This window comes from Trematomus bernacchii, unplaced genomic scaffold (assembly GCF_902827165.1).
Source record: "Trematomus bernacchii unplaced genomic scaffold, fTreBer1.1, whole genome shotgun sequence".
Classification (NCBI taxonomy): Eukaryota; Metazoa; Chordata; class Actinopteri; order Perciformes; family Nototheniidae; genus Trematomus; species Trematomus bernacchii.
Genome location: NW_022987739.1, coordinates 27,508,179 through 27,526,560, shown reverse-complemented (window position 1 = coordinate 27,526,560; position 18,382 = coordinate 27,508,179). Strand labels below are relative to the sequence as shown.

Below are 18,382 nucleotides of genomic sequence, written 5' to 3'. Positions count from 1 at the left end.
ACAGACGATCTGACAGCAGCTCGTCAGGACTTGTTGAAGCTGATGTTAAAACAGCTGAGCTTGCACTTTTGTATCCCCTCATATCATCAATAAAATAGTAAATGTCCCGCCTTCTGAATGCCTGAGCTGAGGTGTCATTTCAGGACACATTCCCAGAGTTGGTACCATGACTCATTTTAGGAGTGGTGCTCCAGACTCGGACAAACAAGAAGGATTAATTTGATCAGTCTCAAAGTACAGACCATGGGTGACATGTTAATATAAAAACTGGAATAATGTAAGCAAGTCCAGACAGTACGTTGCACAACCCTGACCACCAGATTGATGATTAAACTTCACGTTTCCTGTTCATTTTCAAGAAGTCCCTCTCTGACCTCAGAGGATCTGGGTTTAATCTCAGACTCTGTTTTTCTTCAAAGATTCCAGAGAAAGACTTTATTGTCATATGCACAAAAGTTCAGTGTAGTTTTTTGGCAGTGAACATTTTAAATCCCAGGCTCCTCCAACATTAGACATAAAAAGAAACAATAGTATAATAATATAATAGTGCAGATATAAAATGCTGGAATAAGTAATATATGTATAGGTATGGAGTCAAATAAGATCTATACGGTGTTAAAGACAACAACTCTCATTTTCCAGCAATACTTCACAAAGTCAAACTCTGTCTTTTGTTATTGTTTTGATGAAAATGACATGTCTAAATTAATAAATGTTCCACCTATCTTTGGGCCTTGAAATGAGTTCATGCTCTCATGATTTTCCTGTCTGAACAAACAGAAAAACAAAACCGAAGTAGCTGCTTATTTATTTTTCTTTACATCCAAAAGGATTGGTTGATGTACTAATTGTTGATGTCCAAGAGTGTTCAAATACATCCAGAAATATCTGTTTCACACGATTTGGGAGGTTTTAGGATCCATAATAAAGCCACATGCTGCTCTTTACAACAGCTCAGATCCTTTTGGGATTTCTGTTAGATCAGTTTTCCGCTGCAGGATCATCACCAGCCGTCTTTTCAGGGTCTGAAGACCAGCAGCTGCCTTTGTGTGTCCGTCGCCTCTCAGTACGGATGTTCTTCCTGCTATTTCTCTGCATATTTCTCCAGATACAGACTGTAAACTCTCGGATTTGACCCGCTGGCAGGCTGCTTATCCCTCTATGATAGCAGCCTGCTGAATGTAGTCTTTGTGGAGGGTCCTGGAGCAAATAGTGTGAAATAAGCCCGTCATGTAATACCTCCCTGATTCCAGCTGCTGTCCTCCCTCCATCAAGATCGCTCTTGTCTGCAGAGGCTCAGCGGTCACATATACGACCGAGAGAAATCAGAGTCTAAACAAACGTAGTGGTACACAGCGTTCCCCCCTAAAGACTTGCCTGTCAGTTGGGTTTATTCCAGTGCAGATAACGTGTGTGTGTGTGTGTGTGTGTGTGTGTGTGTGTGTGTGTGTGTGTGTGTGTGTGTGTGTGTGTGTGTGGTGTGTGTGTGTGTGTGTGTGTGGTGTGTGTGTGTGTGTGTGTGTGTGTGTGTGTGTGTGTGATGTGTGTGTGTGTGTGTGTGTGTGTGTGTGTGTGTGTGTGTTGGTGTGTGTGTGTGTGTGTGTGTGTGTGTGTGTGTGTGTGTGTGTGTGTGTGGTGTGTGTGTGTGTGTGTGTGTGTGTGTGTGTGTGTGTGTGTGTGTGTGTGTGTGTGTGTGTGTGTGTGTGTGTCCGAAAAACCAAATATATGATTTTTTTAATTCCGATTTTGACAGCTCATGAGAGGAGACTGATACAGATGAAATTGTAAAAGATGATCAATGTTTTGGCCTTGTTCCTTAGTTTAAATGAAAGGTAATGCTATATCAATTAATGGCATTTTTCAAGGTTCTTTTTTACACAAAGAAATGCTTTTCCCAGTTCGATGTGGAAACAAACTTCACTGGCTTGACTTCAACACCATTCAACACCTTTCAGGATTTATTGAAACGTTGAATGGGAGCGAATCCCTGCAGCCAGGCTCTAAATCTGGAAGAATGCGTTCCAGAAAGGGGAATTTGTTCTTCTGGAGCATCATAAACATGAATTATGACTTGTTTTTATCACCCCGTTTACATTCCTCCTCACTTGTTTGACACAAATGCATTTTATTTTATATATTTGATATCGTATACCTACATTTTTGTTTGCAATATTTTATGTATTCTTTCTTCTTTTTTCATTTGTGATTTTTTTTTAAACTAAACTTATTCAAAAAGAGTTTCTGGATAGTTGTCTGCAAATGAGGATAAGTAAATACCAGCAGGTCCCTCAAAGTGTTATTATAACAAGTATTCAAGTGTTTAAGGATCATTTGGAAGTATCTGAAAAAGAGTACCTTGTTTGAACAGTGTCTTATTTGCCCCTCTTTGCTCTTCTCTCGCTCAGGTCACGGTGAATGTCACTGCGGGGAGTGTAAATGCCACGCAGGCTTCATCGGGGACAACTGTAACTGCTCCACGGAGACGTCCAGCTGCATCGCGGACGACGGGCAGATGTGCAGCGGCAGAGGGAGCTGTGTGTGCGGCCGCTGTCAGTGCAGCGAGCCGGGGGCGTTCGGAGACACCTGTGAGAAGTGCCCCACCTGCCCCGATGCATGTGGCACCAAGAGGTACATAACAGAGACTGCATGATCAATACACAATAAAATGAGCACTTAACATCCCTGATGGAGACAAAAACTGTTTAACAATTCAAAAGGTTTTATTGTTATATGCACAAAGCTACAGTGTAGAAATGGCAATGAAAATCTTCTGACCTGAGCTCCTCCAACCGTCCAACATATATAATAAAATGCAAAATAAAAAGTAGTGCAAAAAGTATATTTAAGCAATAGCTCACGACAGGCCGTGGTGTAATGAGCATATACCACGGCCTGAAGTGAGCTATTGCTTTTATAAAACGGTTACCAAGTGTGGCAATATGAAAGAAAAATACACACTCTAATTTAAATAGTTTTTATTAGTAAATAATGATGTTCAAAATAAAATAGTCCCTCCGTTGCCTTCTGCACAAAACATAGTGCGAGGTGGCTGCTATGCAACAACACTAACAGCTAGCGAGCATATTAGACCGAGAGCGTTGATCCATTATTTGGCTATTTATTAACATTAATGTGTATGTTGCCGTTTATTGTGCACCCACTGAAAAACTGTCCAGCATCAGTAGCATGGCTTACGTGGTCACTTGTATAGGCTGAGGTTGTTCTAGGCTGTTGCTTGGCGTGGCGAGAATATTGCTCCACTTTCTCCGGTCCCCGAGATTCGGCTTCCAGTAGCTCTGGAGAGAGCTTTCGCACCTGTGGCCACTAACGGTCATAATTTCTCTGCTTTGTTTCAAGACCCGCATCAGAAAGCTTTTGAATGGTGGTACTTTTCCAGTTGGTCTACCTGCTCGTTTAGGTGCTTTTTTTCCTGGAGATAGGCACTCCTCAATCCACTCCTCCATAGTAAGGCCACCCCGGAGGTCGAAGTTAACCCGTTTCCATCTTAAGCTTTGGGTTAGTTTCATACGGACGTAATGTAACAGCTGTAACGGTTGTAGCTTTTTCTCAGACGCGGAGGGATACTGACTTGTGAAAAGTAACTACAATTCTACCCGTGATATACGCTCATTATATCACGGCTAAGAACCAATCAGATTGCTTGATTTGACTTGTCCGTTTTTTATAAACATTGTTAGAAAAATCTCACTCGTCACCAGCTTGAGCTTCAATCTCAGGATCCATGTGTTATTATCCTCTCAAGATGGAAGTAGTCATCACATACAGAGCATTTGGTACAACTAGTTCCTGAACAGTGTCCTTCACATGCTGATATGTACACAGCTACAGTTGGGATACCTTTGTTATCATGTTACTCTGATAATGGAAGAGGACATTCACTATTTTCCCAACATACCTGTAGATAGAATATGATAGGTACAAGAACAGAATATGAAATAAAATAATGTAAATTAAGACAAAATTAAATACGGTATATTGCGTTGATAACCATTTATATAAATAAGTAGATTGCAAGATGACAACAGGAATGTTTATCGGGGCACTCGACAATCGGTCGCATGTATTATATTTATAGTGGTGAAAGAAATACTTGGATCCTTTACTTAGGTAAAAGTACTAATATTAAACTGGATGAATTCTCTATTCTCTGTTATGCTAGTACTCTGTTATGCTAATACTATACAGTATAAAATGCATGCTTTAGAGGTGTTACTCATGTAAAGTAACTACTAACCTGAAATGTAAAAAATGTACAATATTTTCCTTTGCATTGTAGTGGAGTAGTATAAAGTAGTATAAAAGATGATACTCAGGACAAAACCATGCAAAAATAAATAAATCATAAAACAACTTAAAGGGGACCTATCATGCAAAATGCACTTTTTGATGTCTTTTATACATAAACATGTGTCCCCGGTGTGTCAGGGAACTCACGCAGCGTCAGAAAATAAAACCCTTTCTCTTTTCCTCCGTACCCAAATCTTTTAAAAACGTGGGTACAACGAGCGGATACAGATTTGCTGCCGATATGACGTCAAATCGGCGGCGGACCCACAGAAAGTTGCTATCAGAAACAAGGCCTGACGTGTTTTTTGGACGTAATCTCGTCTTTGTTTACATTAGCAAGCCTCGCTAACACTCAGAGCTAAGCTGTACTGGAGAGCACATGTGTTTTAAAAAGCAGGAAATAAAAAAAGGAACTCACCTTATGATAAACCCGCAAGAGAAAAAGCATTTGAGCTGCATACTATTTCAGAAATAATCCTTGATGTGGTTTAGAACAGGATGGCGTTTTATCACAGCAGAATTTTACTTTATCTCCGGTAGAATTCTGATCAGGCATTAGCTCCGCCTCCTTTTTTTTGTTTTCAAGCTAAGGACCCAAAATCTGTGTTTCTCTAACAGGGCTGCAAAAGAGGGGTTTGAGCAGTTTGAGGCATGGCTACAATGGGGGATCTGTTTGGGATTTTAAGCAAAAAACTTCACAGACATGTTTTGTGTAGGTATGGCCCTACAATATATTTTTCATAGCATAATAGGTCTACTTTAAATATGAATTGTAGTGGGGTTAAGGTATGAAGTAGCATGAAAATAAATTACTCAAGTGCCTCATCTCTTTGATTAAGTGCAGTACTTGAGTAAATATACCTAGTTACATTTCCCTGTATGTTATGATGCTTATATCCTGTGTAGAGGCAGTGGATGGGTTTATTATGTGAGAGGAAATGTGGAAAATTAAACAATGTGCCCTCAGTCAACTTCAGTCGTCTACAGGGGAAAGGTCAAACCATCGAACCCATGAAGACTAAAAACCTTCGCATAACTCACTCACTTATCGACTAATCTCAGCTTTGATGGCCGCGGTCCTAACAGATTTGTTCAGATAACTATCATGCCATTCGTGACCTTAAGAAATGAAACCGTTGCCCCCCCCCCCCTTGAACTTCAGTGTTTCTCGTGTGGTCTCATGTTAGAGGTGGAGGTCAAAAGCCTGTCAGACGTCTAGTAAAAGAGAGGAGTCTTCTGAGGACATGAGAACTGCTGAGTCATCCTAACATACACATGGAAATCTTTATGGAACCACCTTTGACCTCTGGCTTAAGTTTAGAGACATGTCGTCAACTGTAACAGCAGTTAGGAGGTTTTTACAGATGAAGTGGAGCTGAGCAGTAGAAAGAAATCTCAAGCTGATAGCATGAGAAGTATTTTGATAGTTGTGTAACATGACTCTGCATTTTAACCTTAAACCGTGTCACACATCAGTCCTAAATTAGAATTATTTTATACTTTTTTTTATAGAGACTGGCATTAGTTGAGTAGTTTAAAACATGCATTAGAAAGGTGCTGGTTTGACTTGATTTCTGACAATATTTGATATGCATTTGTTTTAATAATAATAATTAGTTCAAACGAATGCAGTCTAATACAACAGTTTTGCAATGAAGCTGAGCAACCGTCTCAAGCTTATAGCAAGAGAAATAGTTTGATATTAGGGTTATAGTGTAAGAAACTATCATTTCACATTTCTTTTTAACTTATTTTAGTCCAAACAGTGTCAATATTATATATTGTTTTTATCGTTTTTTGTAGAGACTTGCATTACATGAGTTGTTTAAATATGCAATGGATAGGTACAGCTTTTAGTTGTTTTCGGACAAATTGAAATGCCATATTTTCAATATTTAATATGCATTCCGTTTCAGTTTATTCGGCACACCCATTTAAATCTAATGCAGTCTAAAACAACAGTCTTGCAATGAAGCTGAGCAGCTGCCAACATTGTACGTTAACAGCGAGAAAAATAGTTTAATAGTAATGAGGGAGGCGTGTGGTGCAGTGGGTTGAGCGTTGGTGTTCGGATCAGGGGAGCACAGGTTCAAACCCCACTGCAGTCAATATGTCGTTGTGTCCCTGAGACACTTCACCCCAAATTGCTCCTGTGGGGATTGTCCACAGTATTGAGTATGTAAGTCGCTTTGGATAAAAGCGTCTAACAAGTGACATGTAATGTAATGTAATGTAATGTAATGTAATGTAATGTAATGTAATGTAATAGTGTGACATGACACTGCATTTAAAAAAATCATTGGTTTCACTGCAGTCCGTAAATCAGATGTATTTGTGTTTTTGATATTCTTGCTTTGGATCAACAACAAATAGGTAGTTTTTATTTAGTCATGTGGACTCTGGAATGTGCTTTGCAGCGTACAGAGAGGTGTTTCTGTTGTTTTGTCTCGTCTCAATGATTAAACTCCCCATTTTCTCAACATCAGCGTCAGAAATGAAGGTCACTGACTGCAGTTTATTTGTGTTCCCAGCTGTTTACAGTCTGCTGTGTTTGTACGCAGCGCAGTGGGGCATTTCTCACAGCTGACGCACCCAGAGTAAAAACAACAAACACATTTAGAAGAAGGCTTTGTGTGAATGTGGGCTTTCCGAGTGCTTTATAGCTCATGAATAAAGATAAAAGTACTAATGTTTAACTGAAGTTGTAATTCCGTTTAACTCTCTCTCTCCTCTGCTGCAGGGAGTGTATCGAGTGCAGACTCTTCAACTCTGGACGGCTCGCGGATAACCAGACCTGCCAGCGCCTCTGCAAGGATGAAATCATCACCATGGAAACACTCGGTGAGTTCCCACACACACACACACACACACTGGCACAGACACATATTCACATCTGTAGCATCTGCAACAGTTTCACTTTTCACATGACATACTTCTTCCACTGTCACTTTTTATTAGACTTTTCTTTCTGTGGAGCTCTGACAGAGTTAACGATCATCCAGTGATTTCCGTTAGTATGACATATTTAACACCTCTGATGTGAAACACACACACACACACACACACACACGCACACACACACACACACACTACAGCCTAACACCATTGTGTCAATGCTAGATATTTTAAATCACGCTGACAGTATAATTAAAACAAGATGGAGTATATTTACTAACATCCAAATGTGTCATGAGTATGTTACTTTAATCACATGTATGACCAATCACAACAGAGCCGGCCAGCTAACCAATCAGAGCAGACTGGGCTCTGGTTTCAGACAGAGGGTGAAAAGAGGTGCTGCAGCACAGGCAGTATGAGAAAAATAAAGAGCTTTTTGAACATTAAAGAATGGAGACATGTCCCAGTAGAGACACTACATACTGATATACACCTGAACATCAGCAGGAGAGGACTCTTTAAAGTAGAGACACTACATACTGATATACACCTGAACATCAGCAGGAGAGGACTCTTTAAAGTAGAGACACTACATACTGATATACACCTGAACATCAGCAGGAGAGGACTCTTTAAAGTAGAGACACTACATACTGATATACACCTGAACATCAGCAGGAGAGGACTCTTTAAAGTAGAGACACTACATACTGATATACACCTGAACATCAGCAGGAGAGGACTCTTTAAAGTAGAGACACTACATACTGATATACACCTGAACATCAGCAGGAGAGAACTCTTTAAAGTAGAGACACTACATACTGATATACACCTGAACATCAGCAGGAGAGGACTCTTTAAAGTAGAGACACTACATACTGATATACACCTGAACATCAGCAGGAGAGGACTCTTTAAAGTAGAGACACTACATACTGATATACACCTGAACATCAGCAGGAGAGAACTCTTTAAAGTAGAGACACTACATACTGATATACACCTGAACATCAGCAGGAGAGAACTCTTTAAAGTAGAGACACTACATACTGATATACACCTGAACATCAGCAGGAGAGGACTCTTTAAAGTAGAGACACTACATACTGATATACACCTGGACATCAGCAGGAGAGGACTCTTTAAAGTAGAGACACTACATACTGATATACACCTGAACATCAGCAGGAGAGGACTCTTTAAAGTAGAGACACTACATACTGATATACACCTGAACATCAGCAGGAGAGGACTCTTTAAAGTAGAGACACTACATACTGATATACACCTGAACATCAGCAGGAGAGGACTCTTTAAAGTAGAGACACTACATACTGATATACACCTGAACATCAGCAGGAGAGGACTCTTTAAAGTAGACACACTACATACTGATATGAACCTGAACATCAGCTGTGTTAAATATAAATACTCTGTTTTGTTACATTGTTCACCCTGGAGTGCAACAGTCAGCAGATGTTTAGGAATGCATTAATAAGCACACAGTGATTTATGGCCTTCGTGATGCTGCGTGCGTTAGAGAGGAGACGGACGGCTGTGTGTTTAGTTTCAGGAACTGTTATAAGAGCAGTCCATATTGGCCCCGGTCCAACATGTTTCACAGCTTTCCGGATAGTTCTGCACTCGGTCCGGCGTTAATGGACTCCACATGTACATTCCAGAAAGTTTGAGCATGAAATAGAGCAGGAGGGGTGACGGGGGGGCAGAGTGACCTCACCCTCGCCTGGGAGCTGTTTGAGTGTTTCTGGGTGATGAAGACTGACTGAAAACGAGGAAACCCAAACTATCAGCGTCTCGGCTCTCAGTTATGATTTCACAGCAGAGAAATTCAGGCGATGTGAGCAGCTTTCTCGAGCTTTTCCCTCCTCAGTTTAACCCCATTTTTCACATATTTCTCTCTTTGCTCTTGAATCTGAAACCAAACCTCGACAGATTATAAAAATGATGGTATGATAATATCTTCTCCAAAAACACAAGTAGAAAGTGAGGCCTTGCAGAATGAAGAAACAATTAAAATACAGAACTGTAGATGGATCCTTATCCGATTACAAGTACATTCTCCTAAAATAACAAGTATAGTCTTTCAGAGAGAATATAAATCAACTAACACACATTTTGACATATAATAATTTAAGACTGAACTTAGATTTGTCTAGGTTATAATTTTGCTTTTCTGCATCAGATTTGATCTGTAACAAGAAATTAACCAAAATTATTATAACTGATTAAAACGCAGTTTAACCCCACCCCTCCTTTCTCGCCAAACGTTGACAGATAATAATAAAAAAAACTATATTTTACTAAACACAAGTGTAAAGTGAGCTTGTACAGAATGAGGAAAATATTTAAAATAGAGTAAAGTAGATGGATCCTAATTCAATTACAATAACATCTTCCCTAAAATAACATAAATAGCAAATAAGCTTAAAAGTAGTTAACAAAAACAACTTAATCAGATGTTTTTTAACATGCTGTGCTCATTAAAAGTGAACTGTTGATATGACTGAACTAAGTTTTTCTCCACCTTCTTTTGGAAATCAGTTTAAGGAAAAGAGCTGATGATTGTAGCTGCTATAAGATATGTTCTAATCCTTTTCAGTGTTTCTTTCAGTAACAGTTTGTGTTTCTCTCTCTCTCTTGTCCCTCTCAGACACGGAGGACCCCGGCGCGGTGCTCTGTCTCTATAAGACAGAAAACGACTGTGTCATGAAGTTCACGTATTCTGAACACGCCAGCGGACAATCCATCCTCACCGCTCTGAAAGAACCAGGTCAGCGCTGCAAACAACAACACATTACATTCCTCTGAGGGCATTTAGAATATATTGATGGTGTTAAAAAAAACACAAGGATCCACACACACCACACAAATAAGTACGTTTTTTCTCATGTAGCATCAAGGGACTACTTCTTGCATTCATTTGTGCAACCTTTTGTTGTACAATGAGAATAAAGGAACCTTCCATTTGAACACTAGCTTGACTTTTAAAGGTCTAACAGACTTTGTAAGGCCTTTGTTGTTGATGTTCGCTGCCATTACCGGATCCAGAGATGGCAAAAGTACACACATCCTTTACTCAAGTAGAAGTACAGATACTCGTGTTTAAAAATACTCTGGTAAAAGTAGAAGTACTGACTAAACTTCTGTACTCAAGTAAAAGTAAAGAGGCTTTGAAATGTACTTAAGTAAAAAGTACCCGTAACTAGCAGCTGTTTTAAAGAGTACCTGACCTCCCTTTATATTAATAGAACAATAATGTCATTGTTAGCTAATGAATGTTTCCATGCTGAACAACGGCAACATGACAACGTTTTCATTGGTCCCTCTTCTTTAGAGAAGACCAGGAAATGATGGATACACGGATCGTGTTCAAATCAATAGGCACGCAATGACTCTAAATAATAATGATCACGCCACCAAACACACATTCAAACTAAAGGAACCAGCCTGTTTGGAAAATGTAAGAAGTAGAAAGTACAGGTATTTGTGTTCAACATGTAAGAAGTAGAAAGTACAGGTATTTGTGTTCAAAATGTAAGAAGTAGAAAGTACAGGTATTTGTGTTCAAAATGTAAGAAGTAGAAAGTACAGGTATTTGTGTTCAAAATGTAAGAAGTAGAAAGTACAGGTATTTGTGTTCAAAGTGTAAGAAGTAGAAAGTACAGGTATTTGTGTTCAAAGTGTAAGAAGTAGAAAGTACAGGTATTTGTGTTCAAAGTGTAAGAAGTAGAAAGTACAGGTATTTGTGTTCAAAGTGTAAGAAGTAGAAAGTACAGGTATTTGTGTTCGAAATGTAAGAAGTCAAAGTCAAAAGTCGTCAGTAAAATAAGTAGTGGAGTAAAGTACTGATACCAGAAAAATGTACTTAAGTACAGTAACAAAGTATTTGTACTCCACTACTTCCCACCTCTGACCGGATCCATGCACAAAACACCACATTGTTGCAGTTTTTACTTTCATCCACAAGAGATGTTGTACTCACCAATGGTTGACTAGATGTGGATTTGAGTTTTTGAATCTGATCTACTTTCCTCAGAGTGTGGTGGGGGTCCGGATGCCATGGTGGTGCTGCTGGCGGTGGTGGGCAGCATCCTGCTGGTGGGGGTGGTGCTGCTCGCCGTGTGGAAGTTGGCGATCACCGTTCATGACCGGAGGGAGTTTTCACGTTTCCAGAGCGCAGGGTCACGAGCCCGCTTCGAGATGGTGAGGACTCAATCTACCGTTAAACCAAACATGTTTTATAAAAGTATTTATTTAGTTCCTTTTTTTATGATGCATTCTTATACATATAATCAAGCCAAAAACATGAACATTAAGAATACATTAATGCAACAAACATAATTCAATAAAATAATGTATATTATTCTGAAGTGGGCCATTCTGCTTAATGAGTATTATTTATTACTTCAGTTAGGATTTGTAAAATATCTGAATACCTGAACTGAAATCCAAACTGCTTGAAAAAAGTGCCTGGTTTGTGAGGCGGAAAAATTGTTAATAAACGTGAAATAAAATGCACATTTTCCAGTAAAAATATAGACCCGACCTGATAGCAGGAAATTATTTCTCTTTTTATTTAGTTTCACATATCTTCCTATTTATATTTGTACTTACCGATCCGTTTTAGGTAGGTAGGTAGGGGAGCTTTTTAAGAGAGATTTATAAGTTCAAAGCTCTCATTTCTTTCCTTTGTGTGACGTTCTGTTTTCATCTCTCCCCTCCAGGCCTCCAACCCTCTGTACAAGCAGCCTGTCACGACACATTTTGTAGAAACAGATTTCAACATGTACAGGAAGTCCTACAACGGGGGGGTCCACTGATCCCTCCAAGCGGGGCGCGGCAGGACCGGTCCGACGAAACTCATCCCTGGAGGACACACTTCTCACCTGATAACTCAAGTGACATGAACTACACTTCCTGTTTCCAAGAGGGGAAATCTGTGGCCTTTTTCTATCTTTACGCAGGAGATTCAAGCCTTCCACAGAGACGTGACCTTTTTTCTTCATGACAGCACAACCGTCAGAGGAGCAGCAAAACAAAACATGAACTCCTTGGTCTTGTTTAGAGAGTTAGCAGTGAGTTTGTCTGCAGTTACAAAAACAAAAAAATATGACTCCAACATAAAACCACCATTCAATCTTTGCACAGAGCAGGCAGGCTTATATTTGTATATTTTTATAAACACTAAAAATGCCTTTTTTTTTGTTTTTTTAGTATAAACTTTGCACCCAACAAGACTCATGATTCAAATTCACAGGATTATTAAAAAGCACATGTGTCTGAAGGTGGCTATGATGACGTTGTGGTACTACTAACATTTACTAAGCAATAGACTTCTTACCCTCATTTTGCACAGAGAATATTAAGAGTCAAGTCTCGTAAAGATTTACATTTTCTTCGATGTGTGTGTGTGTGTGTGTGTGTGTGTGTGTGTGTGTGTGTGTGTGTGTGTGTGTGTGTGTGTGTGTGTGTGTGTGTGTGTGTGTGTGTGTGTGTGTGTGTGTGTGTGTGTGTGTGTGTGTGTGTGTGTGTGTGTGTGTGTGTGTGTGTGTGTGTGTGTGTGTGTGTGTGTGTGTGTGTGTGTGTGTGTGTGTGTGTGTGTGTGTGTGTGTGTGTGTGTGTGTGTGTGTGTGTGTTGTGGTAAACTCCAGTTGCACTCCCTTCTCTTAAGCTGAATCATAAGGTACCCGAGCCTAAAGCTCCTGGTTCTTTATATTTCTCTTTTTGTTAACTAATCCCATGAAAAGACCAAAACTAACAATGTGGTAGTGTGTTAATAATACTTTCAGATTTCTTACAGACCCAAAATTCATTTGTTCCTGAAGACATAAATCTTTAAAATACTTCAAAGATATTCCTTTTTCTTAAAGTATTTTGTTAAAAAAAACACTGGACATTACTTCAATATTAGGAAACAGTGAGTAAGTTAGGGACTATTTTCAGAAGCAGATACACAAATATAATACACATTTAAATATCTAGTTTAGTATTTCCAGTAAAGCTAAACCAGTTGTCACTCGATTGGGCAATTAAGTAATAATTGATCTGCAGCTAGTTTAAACATTTCAGTATTTTTCTTTCTTTAAACGATAAAAACATTAAATATTCTTCAGTTTTATTGGTCAGAAACTTTAATTTGCTGCTTTTCCCTGTTTTATAGTAAACATTATAGCTATATTTGGGATTTAGACAGTCACCTTGGGCATTATGATATAGTGGCAGGCTTTAAAAAAAAAAAAGATATCTGACATTTTGTTGACCCAGTGATTAATCAAGAAAACTTTAAAAAGATAATAGAGCGGCTTTATGGCACAGAGGAGTGAGATATCTTCGGATCATTGTTGGTTTTGGTCTTTTGGTTGAATAAAAAAAGGAACAATCGCCAGCCACAAATATAATACACATTTAAATATCTAGTTTAGTATTTCCAGTAAAGCTAAACCAGTTGTCAGTCGATTGGGCAATTAAGTAATAATTGATCTGCAGCTAGTTTAAACATTTCAGTGCCCTTAATCCTAAATAAATATCCAACACTGTGGTAAAAGCACATTTATATGATGATATACATGATAAAGTAGATGTGTTACATGTATGATCATTGGAGATCGTTGGTACTACTTGGACACATGCAGTACTTTGGAAATCATTTGGAAATACAGTATGACCAGGAATCTGTGGAAAAAGCTATCTTAAATCTCAGTGGGACATTCTTGGCTGAATTAAGGATAAATAAACATTGAAAAATGAAGGGCTTCTACTATATGAAGTCCTTGTGATGGTGCGTGCACTGGGAATGGGTGGAAACTTTGAGAAACCTCAGAGAACAGAGTCATAAATCTGGAATTACCCACAGGAATAGTTTGAGCTGTCGCAGGGAAATCTGACAGTGAGAAGAGTTTAAGGAGAGATGAGGGTGCTCTGTGGCCTTTTTTGTCACAGTCTTACAGTAAAAGTGGCAGGGACTTGGAGTTTATGTGTGTGTGTGTGAGGGAGTGAGTGCAAAGAGTGTGTGTAAATATTATAACATGTACATACAGTGCCAAATGAAATGTTTCCAGTTGTGCAGTTTTGAGTAGGTTTGGCTGTGTGTCTTGGCACAGTTTACTAAAAAAAATCAGCCACATCTCCTTCAGTGTCCCTTTACAGACGTGAACAATCTCACATGGATGAACAGACTCACACCACTTCATGTTTATGTAAAACTGCACACAGAGCAAGAACAATAAATCTGCTTATGTCAAAATGCGGGGAGTCTGTTTTGTTTTGTACGTTACATAATTATTAAGAAGAAGTCTGCGTTGGGAGGAGTGGCGTACATCTCACGTCTAATTTTAAACATCACATATTACTGCCTGTACTGTGTGTATATATGCACACTTCAAAGTTTAGTAAAACATCTGTTTGCGGCGCTAACCATGCTCTCACATGTTTGATGTGCGATCTCACAGACAGGAAGGCGGTCTGATGCGTCTCTGATGCTGTAATTTACACATCTCTGGTTAGACCCCTCCCTGTGTGATAATCATTATGACACTGAAGTTTTTACAGAATGACCCTTTAATTATATATTCAGTCACGTCACGTTATTAGAGCAAGTTTCTCAAACAGTGTGATGGTACTTTGATTTTTACAATGGTGTATACAGGTCTTTTTATAGAGCACAGGTAGGGGGGGAAATTCCCAAAGATAAGTGAGATTTCCCGAGACTTAAAGGTGGGGTAGGTAATTTATTTCAGAAACACTTTTTTCAAACATTTACTTTGGTTTAAAGGTGGGGTAGGTAATTTTGGAGAAACCAGCTCGAGTGCGCTAGAATTTGAAAATACACAGCCGGAGAAAATCTGCCACTTCCTTATAGAGCCCCTCCTCCAACACACACGAACGCGCACATGACCAATGAGGGCACGAGATAAGTTTGTGCACAGATGGAAGGCTGACAGGCAGGTAGGCCATCCAGTTATTTTAGCCGGGCCGGCTAAAATGATTGGTCGTACTTTTTACAGTACTACAGCTTCCACAGATGACATTTTTTTATGGATTTTTTGTCAAAGCACTTAAGATATTCATTGCTATCGGGATGTTAAGAGCATTCCATGGAATATAACAAAAAGTGTATCTCGAGCCGGTTTCTCAAACTTACCTACCCCACCTTTAAGTCTTTAATATTCGAGAAAATATTTCTACAAGATTCTCTAAGATTAAATTGAGGAATTTATGGGAAAAAACTGAGTGGTACATTCAGGAGGGAAAACACACATTTTGGAGTAAAAAGTGGATAGAGGTACATTGTACATTTACAAGAAAGAATTAGGAAGAATTTACACGAACACCTGAATATACTCCAAGATTATAAAGACATTTGCAAGAAAAAAATGACAAGTTTACTGAGATTAAAGTCATCAAATTCAAAGGAAAAAAGGCTTTAGGATTACTCAGAAATAAAAAAATCTAAGATCTCTGAGTCCCTCTTTGTGACTTCTTACACAAACGGTTTCCCTAGGCATGAGGAAACCACAGCTGTGATGTGGAACAAGTCAATGTTTGTTCTGTAGTTCCTGTTTGAGGTGAGTTCATAAATCTCTCTGTGTGGGTTTCCTCCCCCCCCTCTCCCCCCTTTGACTGGGTGAGGGTCGCTAGCTGCCAACTCGCTGACATGAAATCACAGGTTAAATCTGTCTGAGGGAGGAAAATAAACCCTGTACAAAGCAGATGTCTGACCCTCATTAACAGAATCAATGTGCTAATTATCTGACCTGACACAACACATGGCTCAGGGGCATGATGGGAAATTGATTTTAAGGAGTGTCTCTGCAAAGTGTACATTTGTTATTTTAGGAAACCTGACTCTTCAAGATGAGTTTTTGCTTTACATAGCACTTTTACCAAACACCTCTCAGTATATTTATATTCTCTATGTCTCTGAAATACTCACACATTGGTTCTGCTTTACCTTTTAGCTTCCAATGCATTTTCAGGGGTCCATTTCTGCATTTAACACAGATTATATATAACATTTTCTTTATGTTAAATGGTATTTAAAGCAACATGCTCTCAGTCCGGTTGTTTACCAATGATTCCCATCTCAGGGTTTAATATTTCAAACAATCTGTGCTAATTTCAAAATGTCTTTTGACGGCTTGTAGGCCCACTGCTACTTTTAGCCGTGCTAGCAGCATCTCAACATCTATAAAATGGTTTGAACATTTTGTACAGATATTCATGGGTGAATCCGACTGACTTTTGTGACCCTCAGTCTTTTTATAAGGTCATACTTTCAATTGGTCGTATACTTTATCAACGGAATTCCCATTAGTTCTGTCTTTAGCCTAGTTTTAGTGAATAGTACCTATGTGTTAGCATGTTTACACGCTAAACTAAGATGGTGAACATGCTAAACTAAGATGGTTAACATGGTTATTTAATACAAGTGTGTTTATAAGATAAGATAAGATGTACTTTATTGATCCCAATTTGGGAAATGTTTGCGTTGCAGCAGCATAAAAGACAAGCCACTATGTTTAGTATGTCATTTAACATTATTATGTTATTCTGATATTGAGCATGTTAGCAAACCAATGTTAGCATTTGTCTCAAAGAACTTCTGTGCCTAAATACAGGCTAACAGGTTAGCTAGCATGGCTCCAGTTGTGTTAAACTCTGTGTTTGGGTGTGCTTGCTAACTTCTTCCTGTGCTGTATAGAGTGGCGAAGTCACGCCCACTTACTTCCGGGTAATGGGACCTTATTTCGGAAAAATTATGCATTGAAGTCAATGGGGAGAGAAAACTTATCTTTCGATCCCGTTTGAATTGTGCCATGAATTACACATATGATGTTTGTCAATCTTAAAAAATAATTTCCATGTCAAAAAAGTCACAGTTTGTCGTAAAACTGTTGAAATATAAGACTATGAAAAATACGTAACTAGAAAGACTACAAATCCCAGAGTCGCGTAAGTGATGTCACAATTGTTTTCCTCCACCATTCAGATACCTAAGATCAGCGCAATATAGATATAATCTATCTATATGGCGCTGGCTAAGATAAGATAACTTTAACAAGATGCCTGTGTGCTTAGTACCAGGTTGTTATTATACCAGCAATGGGTCTTGCTCGTTCTTTTGCTTCCCGTCTGATGAAAGGACCAGGAGTGGCTTGATCAAGTTAGCTACCTAGCTAGTAGCTAGCACGTTAGTTAGCATTACAGCCTTGTCATTTTTATTAGCCTTAACATGAAGTAACATTAAGTAACCCAAAATGTTAAACAGTAAGAGTAGTAGTCATATTTCGTGAACCCTTTGAATAGTACTGTCACCGGTGTGATCATTCTATAATACACCATTTAAGCCCGGGGGAGAAATGCTAACGCTAACGTTAGCATTGGCGATCTTCTCTACTTCATGCTATCTGCACAAATGGTTGACATTAAACATTAAAACGACCAGGCAGTTCAGAGAGAATCAAAGGAAGGCAGGCAGGCAGCTTTGCATGACATTCTTCAGGACGTGTTTCATTGTGGTGATAGTGAGGATAGTCAATCGTGTTGTTGACAAGACAGTAGTGACGGCCATCTTGGTGACGTGTGTTGTTGACCAGAGAAGTAGTTCATTGAGCGTTTCACACAAACAAATGTGTTACTTCACAGTTTTACGACACATTTTTTTTTTTTTGACTTGCAAAATTATCTTTTAAATTGACAAACATCATATGTGTAATTCGTGGTACAATTCAAACGGGATCGAAAGATAATCTTTCTCTCTCCATTGACTTCAATACATCATTTTTCCGAAATAAGGTCCCATGGAGGTCCACCGGAAGGGGAGGGACTTCGCCACTCTATAACAGGCAGCTTAAGTCATACTTTCTCCTCCTTCTCGTCTCACGCTTCTCACCCTTTTGAGACAAACTTTTCCACTGGTGAAGTTATTTGAGACCTTTTTCATTTCCTCTATTTTGCCTCTTCCCTGTTTAAAAAAAAAAGTTCCCTTCCACCACCTTCTGCATTATTTCACTAGCAAAGCATCTTTATTTTCAGGCTGCATTTTATTTTATTGCATAATTTCTGTATTTTTCAGCTCTTCTCAGCCTGGCAGCTCTTCACTTATGGCACTTTTCCACTGCCTGACCTAGCACGGCTTAGCACAGCTTAGTTT

The 18,382-nt window shown here is 39.0% G+C and overlaps 1 protein-coding gene across 1 annotated transcript in view; it reads left to right on the top strand.

Annotated features, from left to right (window-relative positions):
- itgb5 (integrin, beta 5) overlaps window positions 1-12,699 on the top strand; it is a 60,631-nt gene extending 47,932 nt beyond the window's left edge. The window contains exons 12-16 of the mRNA XM_034146506.1: window positions 2,406-2,628; window positions 7,049-7,149; window positions 9,881-10,000; window positions 11,267-11,433; window positions 11,955-12,699. Of these exons, the coding sequence (XP_034002397.1) occupies window positions 2,406-2,628; window positions 7,049-7,149; window positions 9,881-10,000; window positions 11,267-11,433; window positions 11,955-12,050 (707 nt within the window). The 3' untranslated portion in view covers window positions 12,051-12,699. The remainder of the gene's footprint in view (window positions 1-2,405; window positions 2,629-7,048; window positions 7,150-9,880; window positions 10,001-11,266; window positions 11,434-11,954) is intronic.
- Window positions 12,700-18,382: the final 5,683 nt, after the last annotated feature.